Genomic DNA, 22,201 nt, shown 5'->3' with positions numbered 1-22,201 from the left:
CCCAGACCCCACTCTCCCAGCAGGTCCACCCACTATTTGTGTTCCGGCATCAATTGGTTTACAAACTAAGCCCTGCAGAAGGCTGTTGGAAGAATGTTTTGTGGATGGATGAGACCAAAATAGAACGTTTTGTTTTAAATAAAAAGTGTTATGAAAGGAAAACTCTCCATTCCTGCAGAAGAATCTGATCCAATCTGTGAAACACGGTGGTGGTAGTATCATGGTTTGGGCCTGTTTTGCTGCATCTGGGTCAGGACAGCTTACCATCATTGATGGAACAATGAATTCTGAATTATATCAGCTAATTCTAAAAGAAAATGTCAGGACATCTGTCCATGAACTGAATTTTAAGAGAAGGTGGGCCATGTAGCAAGATAATGACCCTAAGCACACAAGTTGTTCTACCAAAGAATGGTTAAAGAAGAATAAAGTTCATGTTTTGGAATGGTCAAGTCAAAGTCCTGACCTTAATCCAATCCAGATGTTGTGGAAGGACCTGAAGCAGCAGTTAATGTGAGGAAACCCACCAACATCCAGAGCTGAAGATGTTCTGTACGGAGGAATGGGCTAAAATTCCTCCAAGCTGGTGTGCAGGACTGATCAAATATAGAAAATTATAAGGGCTTCACAAACTTTCAAGCACCATTGTATGTTGTAGTCATACAAAACAAGGCTCTAGATAAGAATTATGCAAACTCAGTTCATAGTTTTCCTGGTGTTTCTTCACAGATGTTAAACTAAGACTAAAACGTACACAAACTACATGAAAGAGAAAAAAATTCAAAGCATAATCCATCCACTTTAGATGCAGGCTTTTTTTCTTTTAGACATGAGCTCAGTTCAACAAGTTAGTCAACAGTTTTTAGATCTTTATGTGAATTTGTAAAAACATTTGGCTGCATAGCATCATTATGTAATGATTATATCATTGATGAATCAAATGAATTTGAGAAGACAGGAGAACAAGAACAGCAAACAATATCTTGCCAATGCTGCATCAACTAAACATTTTGCAGCAAATTAATTCTAATTCGCATTAGATTTGGATTTCCCCCCTTGTTTAGTGTGAAACGTAAACTTTCTTTAAAAAAAGAAGAAGTAGTGGTTAGAAGCTAAGCAGTCAAATACCTGGTTAATTCTCAAGCTATAATTACATTTGCCTGTGTAATATGTACGTGTGTCAATAATATCTAAATTTCTTCCCCGTTCTCTCCAGGACTCTTGATGAGGCGTTTGTTGCCCCTCTTCCCTCCTGGTCCACGAGGCTTGGCGAAGGCCTGCTTTAGGGCGTGCTCCATCGGGTGCACTTCTTCATACAAGAACTCTTCCGTCAGACCATCGCCGCTGTCGATCTCCATCTGTAAACCAAAACACATCAAAATGACTGACAGCTTCTGATGATCTCATTCGCAACAGAAATCTGGATGTGATGCGTACCTTCTTGTTGACCTCCAGCTGATAGTCTCTCTCCACCTCATCCAGTAACCTGTTCTTACAACTGGAGTACAACATCCGCTCCTTGATGCTGCAGGTGTACCCCGGCATCGAATATATGAACACTGGAACAGACGACAAGTTCAGATGTAGATTGCAGATTAATTTATTTTATATTATATTAATTTATTATTAATAATCCTGGATTCAGTGCACTTCTTTGTTTACACAGGCTGAAGTTTAATTAGACTCAGTGCAAAACAGCATGTAAATCAGTTAATATTTCATATTGTTTCTTACACTTTCTCAAGGCTCAAGGTTCTTTATTGTCATTCGCATCACATGAGGTGGAATGAAATTGTATATTCAAGATTACACCCAAAAGTAGCAAAAATATAAAGTATAAAAAGAAACAGTATAAAAGGATCTAAGATATACGCTATACACTAATAATGTAAAATAATAAGGTGTATTAAAATCTGCCCGAACATGTCGAATATTTCTATAAATATGTTTTAACAAAAACGTACTTTGTGTCATGTTAATTTGGTCCATAGTAAAAATGATTCAGTATTAGTAGTTCACACATCCACATCCAGATGATGGATGTGGTAGCATCCATGTGGTAGCATTTAAAAGTCATTTTAAAAGTGGGGTTCTGTAGAGAGATTAGGAGTGGTCAGTATCCTACCTGCAGTCAGCAGTGACTTGTTCAATCTCAGTTTAAAGAATCAAGGAGAAATTCTCCAAAACATCCAGCTAGATGCTACTAAGAGCCAATTTCCAATGCTTAAAATAACTCAAACCCAAAACAGTTATAGTTATTCAAGCTAACATCGTGTTATAGATTTTTACACATTACTTTTGCATCAGATAGTTAGACTGGGTATGTTTAATACAGTCTATAACCATCAATGTCTATTGTCTAATAAATGACTAGACAATTGCAAAGGTGATGTAAAGGTGTAAAACAACACTAAAACCCATGAAGGGTAACATGGTGGTGAGAATGTCCCAAAAACACATCAAAATATATAAAATGAAAAACAATTTTCACATGGCCAAAGACTCTCCTACAACGTGTTTATTTCTTTAATTTTGTTTACAGTTTGCTCTCTTTTATTATCCTTTTCAAGCAAAGTTTAATGGCAATAGGATCAGGATAAAGCAAGATAAACACAGAAAACCAGTAAAAATAACCTAATATTGGTAGTCCTTTAAGTTTTAAGGGCAAGAAGTGATAGTGGATGTGCAAGAAACGGGCTTCTATGTTATCGTTTCTGAAAAGCTTTGTGTCTCCACACAGACACCAGGAATGGAGTTTTGAAAAAGCTACACTTTGGTGAAAATTTCAGAGTTGTGTAGACGAGGCCTCAGATAGGCTTTCTTTTGAGCAGCTTTAATTGCTGGACACTTTAAAGAACTTGTTTTCTTTTCTTTCCAGTTCTCCAAACTGAAATCCAGTGTTGGCCACAGTTCCACTAATCCGCAAACAGCTAATAGCGGAACTAATTTTATGTTGAGTGTTTTTGTAAACTTTGGAAAATGTTAGCAGAATTATCCATCCACCCATTATCTTTATCCGCTTATCCTTTTTGAGTTGCGGAGGTCACTGGTGCCCATATCCAGCTATCACTGTGCGAGACCCTGGACACGTCGCAAGTCCATCACAGGTTAGCGGAATTAGCTTCTGCTAAATTAGGTTTTGCCAACTTTAAGTCTGCTAACAAAATTCACAAGCTTGTTCTTGTCTCTTGTGGGCGTGTCTCTAAGAGTCCATTAGGCACGCTATTGGCTTACTACATACGCTCGTGACAAGACGTGATTGGTCGATGCAGCTTCAGCTGGAAGGAGTCGAAGACGTATGACACAGATGGAGTTACAGTCGTCTAAGCAAATAGCTGGTTAGTGTCCGCCAATGTTTTTAACCTGTTTAGCTGTTTAGTGTTAGCAAAGCTAATTTTTTAGTTAGCGGAACATGGGTTAACAAATCTAACTTTTTGGTAGCTATACCCTCCAATGCTGAGATCGTTTTAATCTCTATTACAAGTAAGATACTGACTACAGGTAAGTACCGGTAATCCACATTACCCCACTTTAAAAAAAAAAAAAAAAAAAACGAAAACTATATTCAAACATCTTTAAGACACATTTAAGGTTGTTTTGAATTCTGGCTCCTGGAAAAGATTTCAGCAAGTTTCATCAAGCGTTCTTTACAGCTTCCTATCTGCAGCAGAGAATTAAAACACCAGAAACTTGCAGACAGCTGAGAGGACCTTCAGGGTTGAGTAATAACTCTCTGAGTGTGCGTCACTTTGACACATCAGTTACACAGTTATTCCAATAATTGTCAACAAGCGTAACAACATTAAGTTTGACAGTTATGAACTTGAGGTTGAGATCGTGACCGGGACATGACGTTATAGGAAACAGTAACAAATAGGTTTAGTTAAAAAAAACTTCAAACTGTATGGTAAATATGAAACTAAGCAGTAAACGAGACTGAGAGAGATGAAACGGATAAGAATGAGTGGTGACACATAGCTACTGTAAATACCCTAACCGTCACATCCTCTTAAGTGCAAAGACAGTGTATTTTTAAACTTTAGAATGTCATTGCAAAGGCACAGAAACATATCAAATTTAAAGTGATGACTTGATAGAAATTACATTTTTCTTATAAGTCTGAGGCCATGGTCCTCAGTCGGAAAAGCGTGGATTGATCTCTTTGGGTCGAGGGTAAGGTTCTGCCTCAAGTAGAGGTCAAGTATCTTGGGGATTTGTTCACGAGTGAGGGAAGAATGGAGACTGAGATTGACAGATAGATTGGTGCTTCTGCAGTATTGCGGACTCTGTGCCGGTCCATTGTGGTGAAGAGGGAGCTGAGCTGTAAAGCAAACCTCTCTGTCTACCAAACAGTCTACGTTACTACCCTCAGCTATGGACATGAACTCTGGGTAGTTACTGAAAGAATGAAATTGCGGATATAGGTGGTTGAAACGAGTTTCCTTTGCAGGGTAGCTGGACTCTCACTTAGAGATAGGGTAAGAAGTTCAGTTATCCGGGAGAGATTCGGAGTAGAACCACTGCTCCTCCACATTGACAGGAACCAATTGAGGTGGTTCAGGCATCTGGAAAGGATGCTTCCTGGGAGCCTCCCTAGGGAGATGCTTTGGGCATGTCTGACAGGGAGGAAAATCCAGGGAAGACCCAAGACACACTGGAGCGACTTTAGTCTCTTGGTTGGCTTGGGAATGCATTGGAGTCCTTCCAGAAGAGCTGGAAGAGGTGGCTGTGGAAAGAGATGTCTGGGCCTCCCTACTCAAGCTGCTGCCCCCGCGACCCGGCGTCGGAATAAGCGGAAGATAATGGATGGATGGATAAAATACTTGGTTCAAGGTATATAGTTTATTTATAAAGTTGCTTTTTAAAAGACTACTTGTGCACAAGAATTAGTGTCAAATGGTTTAAGCTAGTTCTAACTTCAAACTGTAGGATTCCAGTCATTTCTGTAACCACTTCCTTGTAGCCTCTAAGTAGCAGGGCGGAACCATTTCCCCACAGTAAGTTAAGTTACTTAAGTAGTACAGTACTTACCAGTACTTAGACTTAAGTTACCTCCCTCCACGTGGATCCATCCCACATTTCACAGATCAAAACAGTATCAGAGAGTCTGTTAAATGCTCCTTCCAACTTCTGTCCACTCCCCGCCACATTGACAATCATCCTGCTTTCTCAGTTTGATGCATTCTTGATGTACACCGTAGGGGTCAGGGATCCTAGTGCATGGTGGATTGGGAGGGATACGGTCCTGAAGAGAGAGCATGGTTCCCAAGGTGTTTCATCCTCGACCCCAACCTCATCTCTTCTTTCTATCAGACCCATCCAAAAAATATTTTACATTGCCCAAGGCAATTATTGAGAGTAGGGTACTGTACGATTCCCATGTTTTCTGTAACCATTTCCTTGAAGCCTCTGAGTGGCAGGGCGGAGCCATACCACAGCTGATCCTGATCCTGGCTGACGAGCTTCTGGTGTACTTAAGGACTATTGGATCAGTACCTCCCCACAGGAACATTATGTAACCAACTGTCCTAACTTTGTGGTTCCTCTTGGTGGACATCCAGTCTCTTTGTGCCTGCTAGGTAAAACCTCTCTGTGAAACCTCCTCCTGGACCTCGCCAGTCTCTTCGCCATCAGCCTACAAACATCATCCCTGGATTAGTCTCTGACTTCTGTCCTTCCACTCTCCAACTCATTCTACTCACCTTTCTCACCAAAGGCTGCTATCCACCTAGGATTCTTCACCCTCCTCTCCAGGCTTACCAAACAAACAGGAGAAAATCCTACTTAAACCACTGGACAGTGTAAAAAGAAAAAATCACTTACCTATTACTTGACTGTATCAGTTTCTCCCTCAGTCCAAACTACCCTGGGTACTAAAATATATTAATACTGAAACAAACTGGTTGAACTACAACACACTCTCAATTCTTATTACAACATTTTGTCCCACTGGAACATCATCAACCATATAGGAAACTGACACACTTTCACCTTTTATATATATATATACAGGGATGTGTTTAAATAAAGATTGAATTAATGTTTGATTTAATCAAACGTCTAAAACAACCCTAAAATAATCTATGGTTCAAGAGTTAACAGAAATGCTTTTGCAATTATTCCTGAATGCAAACCCTTCACAATTTTTAATAATAATAATAATAATAATAATAATAATAATAATAATAATAATAATAATAATACTTTATTTGTATGACACTTGTTTAAACAAATGTTACAAAGTGCTTCACATTAATCAATTTAAACATCAAAAAACAACACCAGAAACACAAAAAGCATACCAAATTAATTAAAATACTAACAATATAAGACAAAATGAAAAATAAAAATACAAAGAAATTTAGATATTAAAAGCCTTATTATACAAATAAAATTTAACTAATGATTTAAAAGAAGACAATGAAGAGGCTGTCTAATATTTAGAGGAAGAGCATTCCACAAATTAGGAGTCCTGACCATAAAAGCCCTCCCTCCTTCTGCCACCAGTCGAGCTCTGGGAGTGGAAAGTAATAACAGATTTAAGGATCCGAGATAGCAAGAAGGGATGTAGGGGGTAAGCACTGACTTAATTATGGCAATCAAAAGACCACACAAACTAAAACATGGGCAGTTTGGCTCCTTTCTCATTAATGTCACTGTAAAATACAAATTTCATATTAAGAAGTAAAATAATGTCTTAATAAACAAAAATGTGTCTTTATGTTTCCTTTGAAGAAATATCTATTGATATGCTCACAAAAGAAATAATCCCAATAGCAACAACTCTATCTCAAGTTCATGTAATGGAGCGTTTAATGTAATGAAAGGCTCTGAATTGTCCACCTCGAGTTGAGATGACGACAGTATACCCACCTAACGCCTCGTGCTGCTGGCCCTGATGGGAATGTTTGAAGACGAAGAAGTGGTATCGAGGGGTATCTGTTGGAATCCTGAAGGGAAGCTCATGAATTTCTGTCGGTTTGGTGTGAACCAGCTCAATGGTCTCTTTATCTACATCCAGCCTCTGCAACACAACACACACACACACACGAGTGAGCAGATTTGACTGCATTCTACGGTCATAAACAGATCCATGCAGATTGTCTGCACAAAACATTTCATGTTGTTTCTTACACAATGTGCTAAAAGTACTGCAGATTTTCAGCCAGGGCTCACCAGCTGTATGTAATTGATGCGTTTCTGCTTGAGCTGCTGCAGAGCTCTTTTGGCATCTTCTTGTAAAGGGAACGCAAGACCCTGAAGAGTCTGTGCCCTCTTGTCTAAGCCAAACTCCATTGTGACCTGATGGAAAACACACACATGCAAAAGTCTGAAATCATCACTCCGTGCGTCGTTCAACATGAATTATGAGCAGAAACCGGATGAGGACTTAACAAACCCTCGCTCGTGCTGTTGGAGTCCCAATTCGTCTCCGTTCATCCTGCAGACAGAAAAGCAGATTTTAATATATTTAATTTTTGTTCTATAGCACAAAGCTAATAAAATCCTTATATATGTAAGAAAGAAGAACATACCCAAACAACTTTTTCCTGTCAAAAACAGTTGAAACACAATAAATAAGCACAAATTATAAATAGTTCATAATATATACAGGCAGAATGTGTTTTTTCTAAGTACCTCTGTGACTTTAATTCGTTGCAGCTCCTGCTCAGCTGTTGTGAGCGGAGCTGGAGACGAGCAGGAGGAGCTGTGGCGCAAGTATCCCTGAAAGCACAGGTCATCCTGCCAACAGACACGCTGCTTAATACCAAAACAATCTGATCAGCGATCATACCGGAGGGATTCTGACAAACCTCGACCGTGCCGAACATTTCGTCTTTGATGTGACCTCCTCCAAACTCTTTCTTCAGCGTGGCACGAGTCGCAGCGTACATCATCTTCTGCCTCACCTACAGAAAACAAGCCCACACAAGACGACAGGAATCACTTGACCTGCAGCTTTGACCATGTCAGAGACTCGTTTTCTACAGTTTGATTGATGCACCGTGTTGGTTTGTGAAGATCTGGAAGGCTGGTTCCTGCACACCACAGTATGAAAACTTAATTTGGGTGTATCTGCAAAATTATGTGCATGTAAGATACTGAATATTTCTTTTCATATTTATGAGTTAACAAGCTTAAGGTGTTCATCTTATATTGACATATACAAATTAAAACTTCAAATTTAAATAAAAAAAATGATTATTTAACTTGGGGGGGGATTGTTAATTAAACTAATCAAAATACTCTGAGACACAAGGACTTTGTACCTGTTTAAATGGATATTTTGTTGTTTTTAATATTTTACTTTATTTTATTTATTTATTTTGTTGATTCATACAAAACTGTTTCATGAAGTGGAATTCAGTTTTACACTTTTGCTGCTTGCACCAATTTTAGTATGTTAATTGGCTTTCAAGTATTTTTTTGTACATTAAACAAAATATAAAATGTAAAAAATTTGGATAATTTAGTTTTCATGTCACAAATTTTATTCAGTTTTTTTATTAGATAATTTTCTCACTGTGACTTATTTACCAAAATATACTGAAGTTGTTTTTTTCTTCTTAATACTTTTGGTAAAAGTTCCAGATTTAAATACTTAAATAATAATAATAATATAATAATAATAATAATAATAATAATAATAATAATAATAATATCATTAAAAATTATCTGGAATTCTTTATGTCAAACTTGAGCAATAATGCAGAATGCCAATAAAATTGATCAAAATTTAAAACTTTACTTTCTGCACAAAAAATATTTGGAATTAGTCCATAATTTGATGCATAAGCTTTGTTTGGATATTCAAAAATGACTTAAAATGTATCTAAAGCATACATTTGGGTATGCAACTTACAAATTAAAACATCAGACGTAATCCAGCCCTGTCACTTTGTTCAGGTGTGTCTGAACTTTACTTTTGAAGACGATGATTCAGCAATAATTAGTCATAACTAGTTAACATGTTCACAAGGGAAAGTTTAGAAATAAATCACCTACATAACTCTGTTTAAGAAAGTCACAGAAATTTCACAGTCGCTCAAGAAATTGCATTAGCGTACAAAAACCTTAATATCTTTTCTTTAAACGTACAATAGTAAAAAATATTATTTCATCTAAGTAATCAAACAAGTATTTTGGTGATAACACCACACTGGTATTCTTGGTACAGGTACTCTTCATGTATTATGGAGGACTCTATAAATTTTGTCCAGAATTGTTACATTTAAATGACTAAACATGAAACTGCGGCTGATTAGCGTCTTCAGACATACTGGTGATTGGTCAGGTGACCAGGAGATGAATATCCACTCGTATCCCTGTGCATTCTGGGAGTCCAGGCGGTAGAGGATGTAGCAAGGCTCCTGCGGTGTGAGAAGAGGAAGCAGAAACTGATCGTAATCCTTGTCCCATGTCTGCACCGGCTCTTTGAATAAATCTAGCACCAACTCTTCTGCAAAAAACAAAAACATATAAACACATTTTCACACATAAAATAGTCAAATACAGGCCGAACCTCAACGAGGTGCTCTTCTGAATACAAGACACAACGTCACTTTTACCATTTCTGATCACGATCTTCATGATTCTGATGGAACCTCCTCTCGCTCGGGCAAGGAACTCGTTCAGCTCGAATGTAGCTGCAGAAACCAGATATAAGGCAAAGTCAGAACGGAGGGCTGGCTGGTTAACAGCAAGTGAGACATAGTTTGGTAAGTAAGAACCTACGACTAGGCCTGTCACGATAACAAATGTTGCTGGGCGATTAACTGTCTCAGAAATTATTGCGATAAACGATAATATTTTTTGACATTTGACAATTATTAGTAATTATTGTCAAATTTAAGAAGAAATGTTGGTTAATTTGTTTTGCATGTAGTACCTTTTTTCGACCACCGGATGGCAGTATAAGACTGTTTGAACTGAAGGATGGATAGTGAGGGAGTGTGCAGCGTGTCTCTAAGAAAAATGGGAGGGAGGCCCCTTGACGTGACAAGGGCTGTCTCTCTTTGGTTCTCAAAATGGCAGACGCTCAGTGTGCTTTGAGTTCTTTAGCATAGCATTTTTCACACAAAGCTTTTAATAAAAAAAAAAAAAACATCAGTAAACAATTTCTCAGCTTCTTTTTGCAGAAAAAAAAACTTTTTACATGAAGGCACGGGTTTCAGCTGTGAATTTTGGAGCTTTGACAAGACGGAGGTTTTTTTACCTGAGGTCAACCTGTTAGCTTAGCTCGTAGCTTAGCTTCTCAGCTTAGCTGCTTTTAACCATTCAAAAACGCGATTTTGGATGGTTAAAATGGATTTTAAAGAGAAAAGAGAAAGTGAGGGGTCAGTGAAGAGCACAGGAGTTGAGCCTTTTGTCATCCAGTGTCTTCAGTAGAAAGAGAGAGACACAAAGAAACGATAAAGCCGATAAATGAAAACGAGGTTGATAATTTTAATTTATCATGCGATTAATTGATTTATCACGACAGGACTTCCTATGACTCCACTTATGAGTGAAAATTTTATCCACAGGTCACTTAATGTAACAAAAAGCTGTTTTTTGTTACATTTTTTAAAATACCATTTTATTTTCACTTGTTATTCTCAATTTGTACGCATCCTTTATGATTGTCTACTGTTGTCATCACTCTTTGTTAAAATCAGGTCTCTTGTAAATGAGTCCCCGAGGCTCAGTGGGATTAACCTGTAAATAAAAGTTGAATGAACTTAAACTGACTCAGTGGACTCAAACACTACTGACATACTTTAGTGACAGATGAAACTAATTAAAGTAACGATTGCTTTCCAAAGTACTTTTATCAAAGGAAACTACTTATTTGGTGTATAGTACTTCATCCTTTTGTCTCACCATGGTTACTGAACCCAGAGGTCTCATAAATGATGTAAGATCAGGTGAGAAAAGAGGTGCGCTTCCATCAACCGGACCTCTGACACACGTTACTAAATGCTAAAACACACACACACACACACACACACACACACCCACACACACACACACACTGCTAATAAACAATCTTTGGCTGAATGAGAGCAGTTCATAAGAGACAAACTGACTGTTTTATTTGAATATTTGAGGTGTGCAGCTTTTAGACATTTAAGTCCAAACATAATAATCAAGTTTAGAAGAACACTTTATTATAACAGTATATAGGTGAGGATGTGCTACTGGCACAAAAAGTCAGAAACAGCTCACTTGTATTAAAATCAGCTTCCTGCAGGCTTGCATCGTTATGCAGACTCACCATTAATTCCAGTTTGGTGCGACATCGTTTGGCAGTCAATATTCGCCGCTTCACGTACCGCTCATGCAAGAAAGACTAAGTCCAAGCCTCTGTGTGCTCTCCCAGCAGGTGAAGCGCCGCTCCTCTGATGGCAGACAGATGAACTCACACGTACAAGTGACATAAACGCATCGAGGGCGGCTCAGGAGCTTCCCAACACTTGAAACACAATCTGCGGAAGCGTGACTGATGAGTAATAATGCGCCTGTCAGTGGATACGCCACCCCAACAACTGATCTAAAACGCTTTGCATGTCAGTGACCGCAACTTTGTCCCAGGGTATTGGTGGGGTGGCGGCGGGTGGAGCTTGCTGAAGTCGGTCACAGATTGTCCTGTACCTGTCCGTCTTCAGAAAACGGTGATGATGACACCAGCGGTCAGCGGTGCGGGCTGTGCCAAATGTAATGACATTTTATCACCACTTCTCATAGAACGGCCGATCAACTCAGGCAGACGAAACTCCACCGTCTCAAATTCCAGCCACCTGGTCCCAGAAATGTGACACCAAGCGAGAATCTGACCGATACATTTCAGCACCGCTTCTCCATCACAGGTACCTGTGTTCAGTAGACTCTGTGCATTTGATCAGTGAATAAGTACAGGGAAAGGTAAGAGAGGGAAAGACACCTTTTCACAATTCGTGACGTGATATTCTAAGACATAAAAATATGTGATGTGGCTTTTAAAGGCAATAAACATCAATCTTCATTTAGTGTAAGACGAAGAGCTCCTAAAATGAGCTCTAAATGTACAAACAGGTCTTATCACTGACAACTATCAGATAAAAAAAAAAGGATAGACGAAGAATGTTAGGAAAAAATGTTAATGGTAAAAACTTTCATGCCTTATTTCTTCCATTTGTCTCTCTCACACACACACCTGCATATGGATGTGGGTGAGAGAAAGATAAGTGTGTACCTGGAGGTTACCTGTGATGGGATCATTCATTATTCACTCAGGGGTGAGTACACCACCCAAGCGTCTATACATTATTCAACATGGCTCCCACCCCTCTCCTCTACTTCGGGAAGACACACAAATACACACATGCAAACAAATACAAATGATCGTCTAACAAAATATAAATACTGTGCTACTCCCATGATTATGTGTCTGAACTTGAGTTTCAGAATTATTGCTGAGTCATGATCACGTTGTCATCTATAAAACAAATGTTCATACACTGATTCAAAACACAAAGGACAATAAACATGTAATGTTTTGTACAGAACATATGACTATATGAAGATCATTAATGGCCGCTGCTGAAGAGGTTTATACCTGTTTGTTTTTCTGTAGCGTTTGGAAATTTGTCTCAAGACCCGCTGGACAGATTTTAATAAAACTCTCAGAAAGTAATTGTTGAATGTGCATCTACAACTTGACTTTTGGAGCCATTCAAAATGGCCACTACAGCTAAGAGATTTTATTAAACACAAAAATGGTTAAAAGTCAGTGAATTTTAAATATACTGAGCAAAAATTTGATGTGAAAGTAGCTGAGCGTTACAAAAACTAAGCTCTAACTAGAGTTGCATTAGGGACTAAAAAACCCGACTTGGCCCGGCACTAGTCTGTAGGCATTTTGTCCGAGCCCAATCCGACTCAACTAATTAACAGTAATTAAGAGGCCTGAACCCGAAAATAAAACAAAACCTTTATTTAATAAGCTTTTACTGCTTTGGTAAACAAATCAGTTTGACATGATAGTTTAAAAACGTATTTCAAAGAAAGGAAGATATAAGATTCCTTGTATCACCAAATGGATATTAACATACTTAACAAATAGCCTAAAAAAATCAACTCTAAAGATAGGCTATTATACAGATGAACAAAAATATTTTCAGAGCAAAATTAGTTGGAAAAATATAGAACAAGGCTATTTTAATTGAACGCGCTGCTCGCTTCGGCTTTTGTAGATGCTACAACTTCTTCCACCACAGATGAGAGCGGAGTGTGGAGCGGACGCGCGTGGCCGATGATCCTGTGATCCATCTGAAGCTTAACGGGACTTTTTTTTCTTTTTTTTTAACCTTTATCAACCGGCTGGTCGCACCTGAGTGTGCACCTGACTGACACACATCAGCAGGTTTCACTGTGCTGGCTTTGTAGAGGGAGTTCTCCTGTTTTTACCTTTTGTTTAATACTTTCCAGCTCCATTATGTCGCTTGTAGTGGGTCAATTGCAAATCCTCAGATGTGTGATAAGAGCAAAGGGTGGGCGGGGCCACATGCGCAATTGCTGTGCAATGTGCCAGCTACTCTCTCTTTTCAGTCTGATTAACTGTTGCACTCTATTTTATTTCTTTCTCATTCTCAACATATAAACGTACTGCCTCCTCCTCTACAAGTAGATTAACACAATTTTATATTGTGCATTCTTATTTAGTTTTCTTTCAGGTCGAGCATGGGCTCAGGCCAGAAATCACAACTCTAGCTCTAACACATTTCACAAATCTCACAAAATCAAAAACAATTGTACTTCACCTACCGGTAATTTAAAAACTGTCATTTTTCAACATAAGATGATCTTGGTTTAAAACTACAGCATGGAAGACAACGGGTGATATGCATTCCTTCAAAAAATGCTTGGCATTTAATTGATTTATTTAAAAACATTATTAATGTTTTTTTACTTTAAATAGCCACTCCTGCATTGCAGCATCTTAAATATGAATCTGTCCACTTGCATTTTGTTAAACATCATGATGAATATATTTGATTTTAAAATGTTGGTTGATCTAAAACAAAATGGATGATCAAGGTGTCGGTGCCAAAAAGAAAAAAATTAACTGTCTCTTTAAAATAGAAAAGTTTATTATCAAATACTTGAACTATAAAAACAGTAAATAGAATAATTACAAAAGTTCAGCTTATAAAAGTAACACAAATGCATCTGAATTGTAATAAAAACTTTTTTTTTTTAACAAAATGTACTTTTTTTCTGCTAACACTGCATCAAGTTTTCCAACATTTTCAGAATACGGATATGCAAAACATAACATCTTAAAATGTAAAAACATGTTTGTCTTTAGGTACAACCTTTTATTAACAAGTTTCTTTTTGTGCTAAAAGAGTTTGTATCATAAAATGATGTCACCTCCGTCTGTGGTGAAGCTTTTTGGTCCTTCTACGTGTCAACACCACACGGGAGCCAAAACATCTGGGGAAAAAAAAACCAAGAAGAAGAACTAAATAAATTTTCAGATGAAAATCAGTGTGAATGCTTACTGCTGGATGATTTTCGAAAAAGTTTAAATCGAACTAAAAAGGTTTCTTTACTAAACTGTTAATGGGAGTTAAATTTGAACAGCTGACATTTGCTGAAAGCAGGAAAATAAAAGCTGAAAGCAAAAGAAAAATGGCAGAAATGTGTATAAAAAGCTAAACAGAGCAGAAAAGTAGCAGAATAAGCTGAAACAGACAGACAGAAGCTGAACAGATGCCAAAAAAATGAAATTAGTTAAAAAAAAAAAGCAGCTGAAAAAGCTAAAAAAAAGAATTTGAAAGTAGCAGAAAGCAGCAGAATATCTGAAAACAACTGAAATGAGCAGAAAGAAGCTGAAAGAAACTGAAGGAAGCTGAAATTTGCACAAAGAAGCTAAAAAAAAGCTGAAATGAACAGTTTGTTGTTGCACATGCTTTGAAGGAAGAGAAGGGAGCTCCATTCATTTTCAATGAGAAAAACATGGCCGATAAAGCTAAACATTTCATAAAAATTGCACAAGTACCAAAAGTCATGGCAGAAATGTCCTGAATGAGCTGAATGTTTTGATTGATGAAGCATTGAAATATTCCCCAAAAGTGTGGAACGATTTACGTGCCAAAAAACGTATGAAGGAAAAATGGATCTCAGTAGTGTGAATGATTTATAAGCCTTCACGCTGTTAACAGGCTTTTCCCAGCAGCCTCTCTGTGAGAGATTCATGTAAAATGTTTGTTCTCACCATGCTGGAGCAGGCGCTGGCGAACGTCATGTACAGAGGGTTAAACTGCAGAGTGTTGATCGGTCCTTGATGCTTTCCATCCAGCACGGCCACCTTCATCCCATTCTCAATGCTCCACACGTGAACTCTCCCGTCTTCCGAACCTGCACGAGACAAGATTCTACTACACATTCTCCACATTGAAGGAAAACAGCCAAATATAATCCTCAAATACGGCAGCTTACCGATCATAACAAACTTTGAGTCTGGAGTGAAGCAGGCCTCCAGGGAGACGCCTTTACTGTTGTTGTAGCCCTGAAATTCAGAAAACATTCTGCTACTTACAGTAACCGCACCGACGTAAAAACAGATGACGTGCAGCAGAAATGTGGCGAGTCTTACTGAAAAAGTGTACAGCACAGATCCGTTAAAAGAATTCAGGATGCGAATAGCTCCGCCGTTCGTACAAATGAGAATGTGCTTCCCATCCTTACTGAACTTGAGTCCAGTCCAGTCACAGACACGTTTAAACCTGGTCTCAATGCAGGAAAATGGACCCTTGAATGAGAAAACATTAACATTTGTATATGAAAGCTCTGGTGTTTTATGGTGGAGTGCTATGAAAAGCTTCTGAACAGTTAGTATCTTACCTGTCATAGATAGAGCTTTGAATGTTATTTTAAATAAATACAAACGAGTTTTAACTGGATTGATGAACTAGTTTGAGCAGAGCGAAGGCCAAAGTGTTCTTAAAACAACTTCAGTCTTAAAATGTTAACAGCAGTCCAAGGTAAACCATATTTCATAAACATGTACACTGCGGTAAATATCCAACAGGTGTTTACATTACATTCAATTCCAAGTTTATTTTGCCAGTACAAAAAGGTCAGCAGCAACTTGCTGTAGTACTTCCTGCAGGACTATCCTAATATTTCCTCTAGAATAATTGAAAACTATGTAACTGACAATAACGTAAAATGGTTGAGGAAATAGAATTTACAGTATATTTTAATGAAATGTTGTGAGACTTAAGATGACACCAAACCACTTTGGTCTTGAGGTTTCTCAAAAAAAAAAAAAAACAACAACTACAAACAGAGACAGCTGGTATTAATGGGTTAACAGGGCTAAGCATCGTGTACAATAAAAAAAATGTAATTACTGTAAAACAAATGCGTATTTAGACAAATTGTGCTTTGTGTGCGAGTACTGACCCATGCTCAATAATCCAGTTAGATAAATCTAACAAGGTTGAGTCAGGTCCTCTGGGCGGATTCTTTTTTGTTGAAACGTTTCATCTTTTATCCATAAGACATATAAACATCATCTTCTTATAGTTTGCTGTTGACAGCCAAAATTAGTTGTTCCCATGCAAAAGGAGGACCATCAAACTAACAATTCATTGTTAGTGCCCTGATGGACACTTGCTATTCTCAGAGAGCTGAGTGATAGTTGCAATAACAGCATTGTAAGAGGGGGGCAGTTTGACATGGAGACCTCCGCCTCGTTTAACAGTGGACAGGTTCTCGTCACAAAGATGGTTTCCTTTACTGCTCTCTCGAGCCAACGTTCCTCTCTATCAGGCTGTGCTCATCTTCATCCTTAAGAGTGACAGCTGGTCTGCAGATGAGCTTCTACGTGCATTCCTGTTGAGGCAGTAGAGACGGTCTGTCTAAGGTTAAAATCAGACACCACTCTTGGCAGCAGGACAACTCTTTCCACAGAGCAAATGTGTCAACTCTTGAAACTGTGCCTGCAGTCAACCTACTTCATTATAGGCAGAAACATGGGTGTGCTATGGGGTCTCCAGTTTCTCCTGTTGTTGCCAACCTGTACATGGAGGAGGTACAAAGTAGAAAAGAGAGCCTTGACGTCCTTTTCAGGAACACCACCAAGTCATTGGTTCAGGTATGTTGAACACACCTTGGTTAAAATTAAATCTCAGGAAGTCCAACATTTTACTGACCACATCAACTCTGTGGATAAATACATCAAGTTCACACGAGAAGATGAAAAAAAATGGCAGGTTGGCTTTCTTGGACTGTGAAGTCTCAGTCTCTGATAGAGGACATTTGCAAACTGAGGTGTACCACAAACCCACCCACACAGACCAGTATTTGCAGTTTGACTCCCATCACCCTCTGGAGCACAAGTTAGGAGTCATCAGGACTCTGTACCAGAGCAGACAGCATCCCCACTAACTCAGGAGCCAGGTAGAAGGAGAAATCCCACACAAGACAGGCTCTAGAGCAATGTGGATATCCTAACTGTGCCTTCCTGAAAGCAGAGAAGAAACCCAAACAGGAGGAACCCAGACCCAGACCAGTGGTCATTCCATATGTTGAGGGGGTATCAGAGAAACTGAGACGTTTATTTTCTAAACACAACGTCCCAGTGGCTTTTAAACCCCAAAATACATTATGGCAAAGACTGGTTCATCCCAAAGATCCAGTCCCCCGGCACAAACAGAGTAATGTTGTGTATGCTGTTCAGTGTCAGGAGGGCTGTGATCAGTCTTACATCGGGGAAACTAAACAGCCACTGGCCAAAAGGATGGCCCAGCACAGAAGATCAACATCATCAGGCCAGGACTCTGCGGTCTACACTCATCTCCAGGCCAGCGGTCACTCTTTCAGGGATGAAGATGTTCACATCCTGGACAGAGAGGAACGATGGTTTGAGAGAGGAGTAAAGGAGGCCATCTTTGTGAAAAGAAATCGTCCATCATTAAACAGGGGTGGAGGCCTCCGGGTTCAACTGTCCCCCTCTGTTACTGCTAGTATCAATCAGCCCCCTGAGAATAGCAAGTGGCCAACGACCAATTGTTTGGCTGATGGTCCTCCTTTTGCATGTGAACAACTAGTTCTGGATGTCACCAGCAAACTGGTTAATCCACTACAAGAAGGTGCTGCTTATAAGACAGAGTTTGTTGCAGCTTCTCAGACTGAAGAAGTCCTTTGGATAAACAACGAAACATTTCAACAAAGGAGAATCTGTCCCGATGACCTGACTCAACCTTGTTAGATTTGTGTGTGAGGTTTGTTTTTGCGCTCTTGCTGTTGATTCCATTGTGGTAAAAATAGACATACCATCACATCTTGAACCTTACCTTGTCAAAAGCACGAAGGTCGTACAGTTTAATCTCATGTGATCCAACCCCTGTAGCAAATATTAACCCATCTGGATCAAACGAACAAATAGGTTTCCCCATTGTGTTGATTACACCCTGAAACACGAATATATACAAAAAATAAGTAAAAGATTGGAGTTAATGAAAAACTGTACCCTTCACACATTTTCTATTGTAGCTTTAGTGTTGGTCCAGTTTTACTTCTGAGCAGAACCATCTGTAGCTCAGAGCGATCAGAGTGATCCATAATCAGCAGATATTTGTCAAAGTTTATGGTTTAGTTATCTGACATTAGATATGCAGAACTTTAATGTGAAGTATTATAAGACTGTGTTTTTACATAACATCACGCACCTGACAGGTGGGCAAACGCAGGTCCCAGATGCGGACTGTCTCATCCAACGAGCTGGAGATAAATATATCCTCCACTGGAGACATGGAGAGCGCAGTAACCCTGATCACACACACAAAAAACATTTTATTCACTAAATTTTAGCTATCAGTTTAGATAAGGCAAACTAAAAAATTTAAACTTTCTAAGAGATTCATTAAAATCCATAAATTCACGAGATATTTCGCTAACAGACACGAGCAAAACATTATCACCTGCCTTCCCTTTAGTTCAGAGGCAGCAATAACTGCATATATTATTTTTTTGTTGCGTGATAAAAAAAATAAAAAAAACTCCCAACTTTCCTACAAAATAGAGCTTTTTCTACTTAAGTAAAAACAAAAACTAAGTCTTGAGTTTACTAAACATAATATTCCATGCTCTTGTGCACAGATTAGGTTGGAGAGGGGTGGGACACTTTGGAAGTCAGTCCAGACACATATTTTGTGTTTTGTCAACAACGTTTCATTAGGATGAACTTGCCGAGTTTCTAAAATAACTCTGAGGTTGGTGCAGACCAGACAGAGCTGCCACTTCATCTCAGCTGTAGTTGGTCCAGGTTTGTTGTCGGTACACACAAGGAAATGGTGCACCTAACACAGCTCTGGAAACACTGAACCCACCCACATAACGCAGCACGGTTTATCGTTTACTTACTCATGCCAGGGTATTGGATAAATCAAGCCAGCCACAACATTATGACCAATAAAGAGGAACAATCTTCACAATGCAGTGTTCTCCCTATACTGTAGCATTCATGTCACTTTGACGCTATTGTAAGCTGTTTTACTGACCGGTCACATCATCAGTGTGTTTTTAAATAAGTGTTTTGGACAATTTTGACCAGCTCTCGTTCAAAAACTACTCAAACTGTTCAAACCTGGAGTACACTGTTCTATACTAAAACGCAAATTCAGTGAAACATTTAGGCTCTTTGTGAAAATTTAAAGACTGGGTGTTTTAGTGCTTTTTGGAGTATCTGGACAAGAACAGGTCCAGTTTCAACTTCTCGTTACTGTTTAACGCCTGTCTTTTGAAAACTATCTTCGCCCGGTGTTTTGAGACAAAACAGCTGCTTGAAGCCACCTTCATGTGGGCCCACCACCTGTGGAACAGCCGGATCGGCTGCCACTTGCTTCTATTTAGCGGGCGGCTGTGGCTGAGTGGTTAGAGCAGTCGTCCAACAATGCAAGAATTGGGGGTTCAAATCCACCAGCAGTCATATATTGAAGTGCCCCTGGGCAAGACACTGAACCCCTCATTGCCTCTGATGTGTGTCTCATCAGTGTATAAATATGATAAAGCTCTGATTATAGTCTCTTTAGAATGATTTGTTCAATTAGCTGTCTAGAGATCTAGTAGAGTGCTGTATGAATGGGTAAGTGAGGCACAGATTGTAAAGTAATTTGAGTATATTGATAAGACAGAAAGGCGCTATATAAGTACAGTCCATTTACCATTTTATTTATGGGTTCAAGCCCGTGGAGGCAAGGGAACCTGCAGTGTTTCCATGTTTCCAGCAGAGCATGGAACCTTATTCAAACTGTTCTGGTTTATGATTATTATTTAACTCACAGAAATAAAAAAGTTATACTGCAGAGTGTTAGCAATTCAATAATGTGAAAACTAAAAGCCCTGTCTAACCAAATCTTAGCAAAGTTTGACAACTTGGGGGCGCAAAAACACAACAACCAAATTATCCAATAATGCAAATTTTGGATTTCTTCAAAACTTTCAAAGTGGAATATGTAATAAATTTGATAGGAGGGGAACACAAACACACCCAAAAACACTATTGCACTTTGCATGCATTCAATGAATCATTTATCTACTTCAAGCAATAAATGGTTTCTATTCCACTAACCTTCAATCTCTATGAGCAGCTTTGGGACATAAAGAGGCATCAAGATTATGACTTATGAATCTACAACCAAGTGGTTTGACAGGTTCTTGGGAGGATTGGGGAGGGGGAAAGGTTGAGATGGGGGGTGTGCAGTGGAGGTCTTGGGACCCCTGTCATCACTGCTTGTGGTTTCAGTTGAGCTTGTTCCTGCTGCAAGTTGTGAATTACTCACCGTGCGGTGTGGCCAGGGAAATATCGAAGGAACGTGTTGTTCGTGAGCGACAGGTATCGGATTGTATCTAAAAGGCACAAAACAAAATCTGTTTTGCTTTTTCTTCTTAAAGACACTAAATATTTGTGTTTCTTTTCAAATAAAAAAGACACGCGTGTTGGTTTATAATGGTAGCTGACTGCCAAGAGCACCAGGCTTTTACCATCTTGTTTGTTGGAGCTGTACACCACAGTTTGAGTGTCTCTGTTTGTGAAGCGGATGAGGTCTACTCCATACTTCATGCTGTACAGATTCCCATTAGGCCTGAGAAAGAAGAAACACACGTGTTGGCATGGTACAAATAAACATATAAAAAAAACATGCATGTTAAGCTGCCTTAAGGCCCAGGCTTCCCTTGCAAAAGAGATCTGTGATCTCAATGGGATTTGTCTGGTTAAATAAAGGTTAATAAATAAATAAATGCATATGAATTTAATCCATGAAGCAGAGGTGCACCTAAATGTTATAATCCCCTGCTGGCCACTTACTTTCCCTGTTGGATGTCATATATTACAATGGAGTCGTCGTCGCTGCTTGATACAGCACTTTCACCATTTGGGCTGTAGTCTACACAGTTAACTTTGTTGAGACTATACGTCCTGGCAACCTTAAAACTCCGTAAAACCTTGTCTGTGATCTTCATAGCTTCGATTTATACAAAAACATAAAAACAAGGCGTGCTTCGGCTCCTTGTTTGATCTAATTACGCTCAAAAATCATTTTGGGTCGATTAAGAAATGCGTTATATGCGTTATTAAATATGACTCTTGTTGTATTACGGCTTAGTTCTTCGACAATAACAAGAAAAAGCGCATTTCTATACACACGTGCGTATTAAAACCCGAACAAGTGAAGGCATCAAGTCGTTTTGATAATAACCACCACCTCAAGAGGGGCGGTGTGCACGCGTTGACGTTAAAATCAAACGCTTCAACAGTCAGTACAAGTAAAGTGAATAAAACGAGCGCCCCTCCATCATACGGAAACAGGAAGTGGCGACACTTCACAGGAAAGGCAAACTTTGGCAAGAATTGAATTCAAAATAAAAGTGGTAGGTGGTGCGGAACCAAAAATAATATGAGAATGAATGTTTAAATTTGGACCAGGGGCATTGCTAGACAAAAAGCTATACATGGGCACATCACAGGGTAAGAAGCTACTTAAAACAAACAAACAAACAAACAAAAAAAACCCAGCCCTGTTCCCGTACTTTGTAAGTACCCTGATTAACAGCCCTGTAGGCCAAAGTACCCTATAATTACCCTTTATCTAGTATATAATAAATACCTTCATACTCATCTGCTCACACAGACTCATTTTCATGCTGCTGTTGTTTGGCGTATTGT

General features: G+C 38.9%; 1 protein-coding gene across 2 annotated transcripts; it reads right to left on the bottom strand.

The window, feature by feature from the left end:
* Positions 1–1,056: 1,056 nt before the first annotated feature.
* Positions 1,057–21,737, bottom strand: LOC119412483 (WD repeat-containing protein 82). 2 transcript variants are annotated; one of them, XM_037679495.1, is made up of 15 exons: positions 21,344–21,737; positions 21,019–21,119; positions 20,817–20,883; positions 18,705–18,804; positions 18,330–18,446; positions 15,623–15,778; positions 15,466–15,535; positions 15,242–15,384; positions 9,282–9,455; positions 7,815–7,910; positions 7,639–7,743; positions 7,177–7,257; positions 6,874–7,024; positions 1,438–1,559; positions 1,057–1,358 (listed from the first exon to the last, which is right to left on the bottom strand). In XM_037679495.1, exons 1-15 carry the CDS (start codon positions 21,496–21,498, stop codon positions 1,191–1,193), a joined length of 1,806 nt encoding a protein of 601 aa, XP_037535423.1. In that variant the 5' UTR covers positions 21,499–21,737; the 3' UTR covers positions 1,057–1,190. The 2 variants fall into 2 exon arrangements, with proteins under 2 accessions (XP_037535423.1, XP_037535422.1); XM_037679494.1 differs by lacking the exons at positions 1,057–1,358; positions 1,438–1,559; positions 6,874–7,024; ... (2 more) ...; positions 7,815–7,910; positions 9,282–9,455 and adding an exon at positions 14,364–14,457.
* Positions 21,738–22,201: the final 464 nt, after the last annotated feature.

The sequence above is a fragment of the Nematolebias whitei genome, chromosome 7 (assembly GCF_014905685.2).
Source record: "Nematolebias whitei isolate Nwh7 chromosome 7, NemWhi1, whole genome shotgun sequence".
Taxonomy (NCBI): domain Eukaryota; kingdom Metazoa; phylum Chordata; class Actinopteri; order Cyprinodontiformes; family Rivulidae; genus Nematolebias; species Nematolebias whitei.
Note: the sequence above shows the minus strand (reverse complement) of the source record. Positions and strands in the feature narration are given on the sequence as shown.

Bases quoted from the DNA above. Each gene is read 5' to 3' on its own strand.
- LOC119412483 (XM_037679495.1), bottom strand. From the start codon at position 21,498: ATGAAGATCACAGACAAGGTTTTACGGAGTTTTAAGGTTGCCAGGACG. The intron at 9,456-15,241 runs GTGAGAACAAAC...TTTGCAGAAGAG, and splicing joins CCAGCGCCTGCTCCAGCATG to TTGGTGCTAGATTTATTCAA. The intron at 7,744-7,814 runs GTTTGTCAGAAT...GTCTGTTGGCAG, and splicing joins AAATGTTCGGCACGGTCGAG to GATGACCTGTGCTTTCAGGG.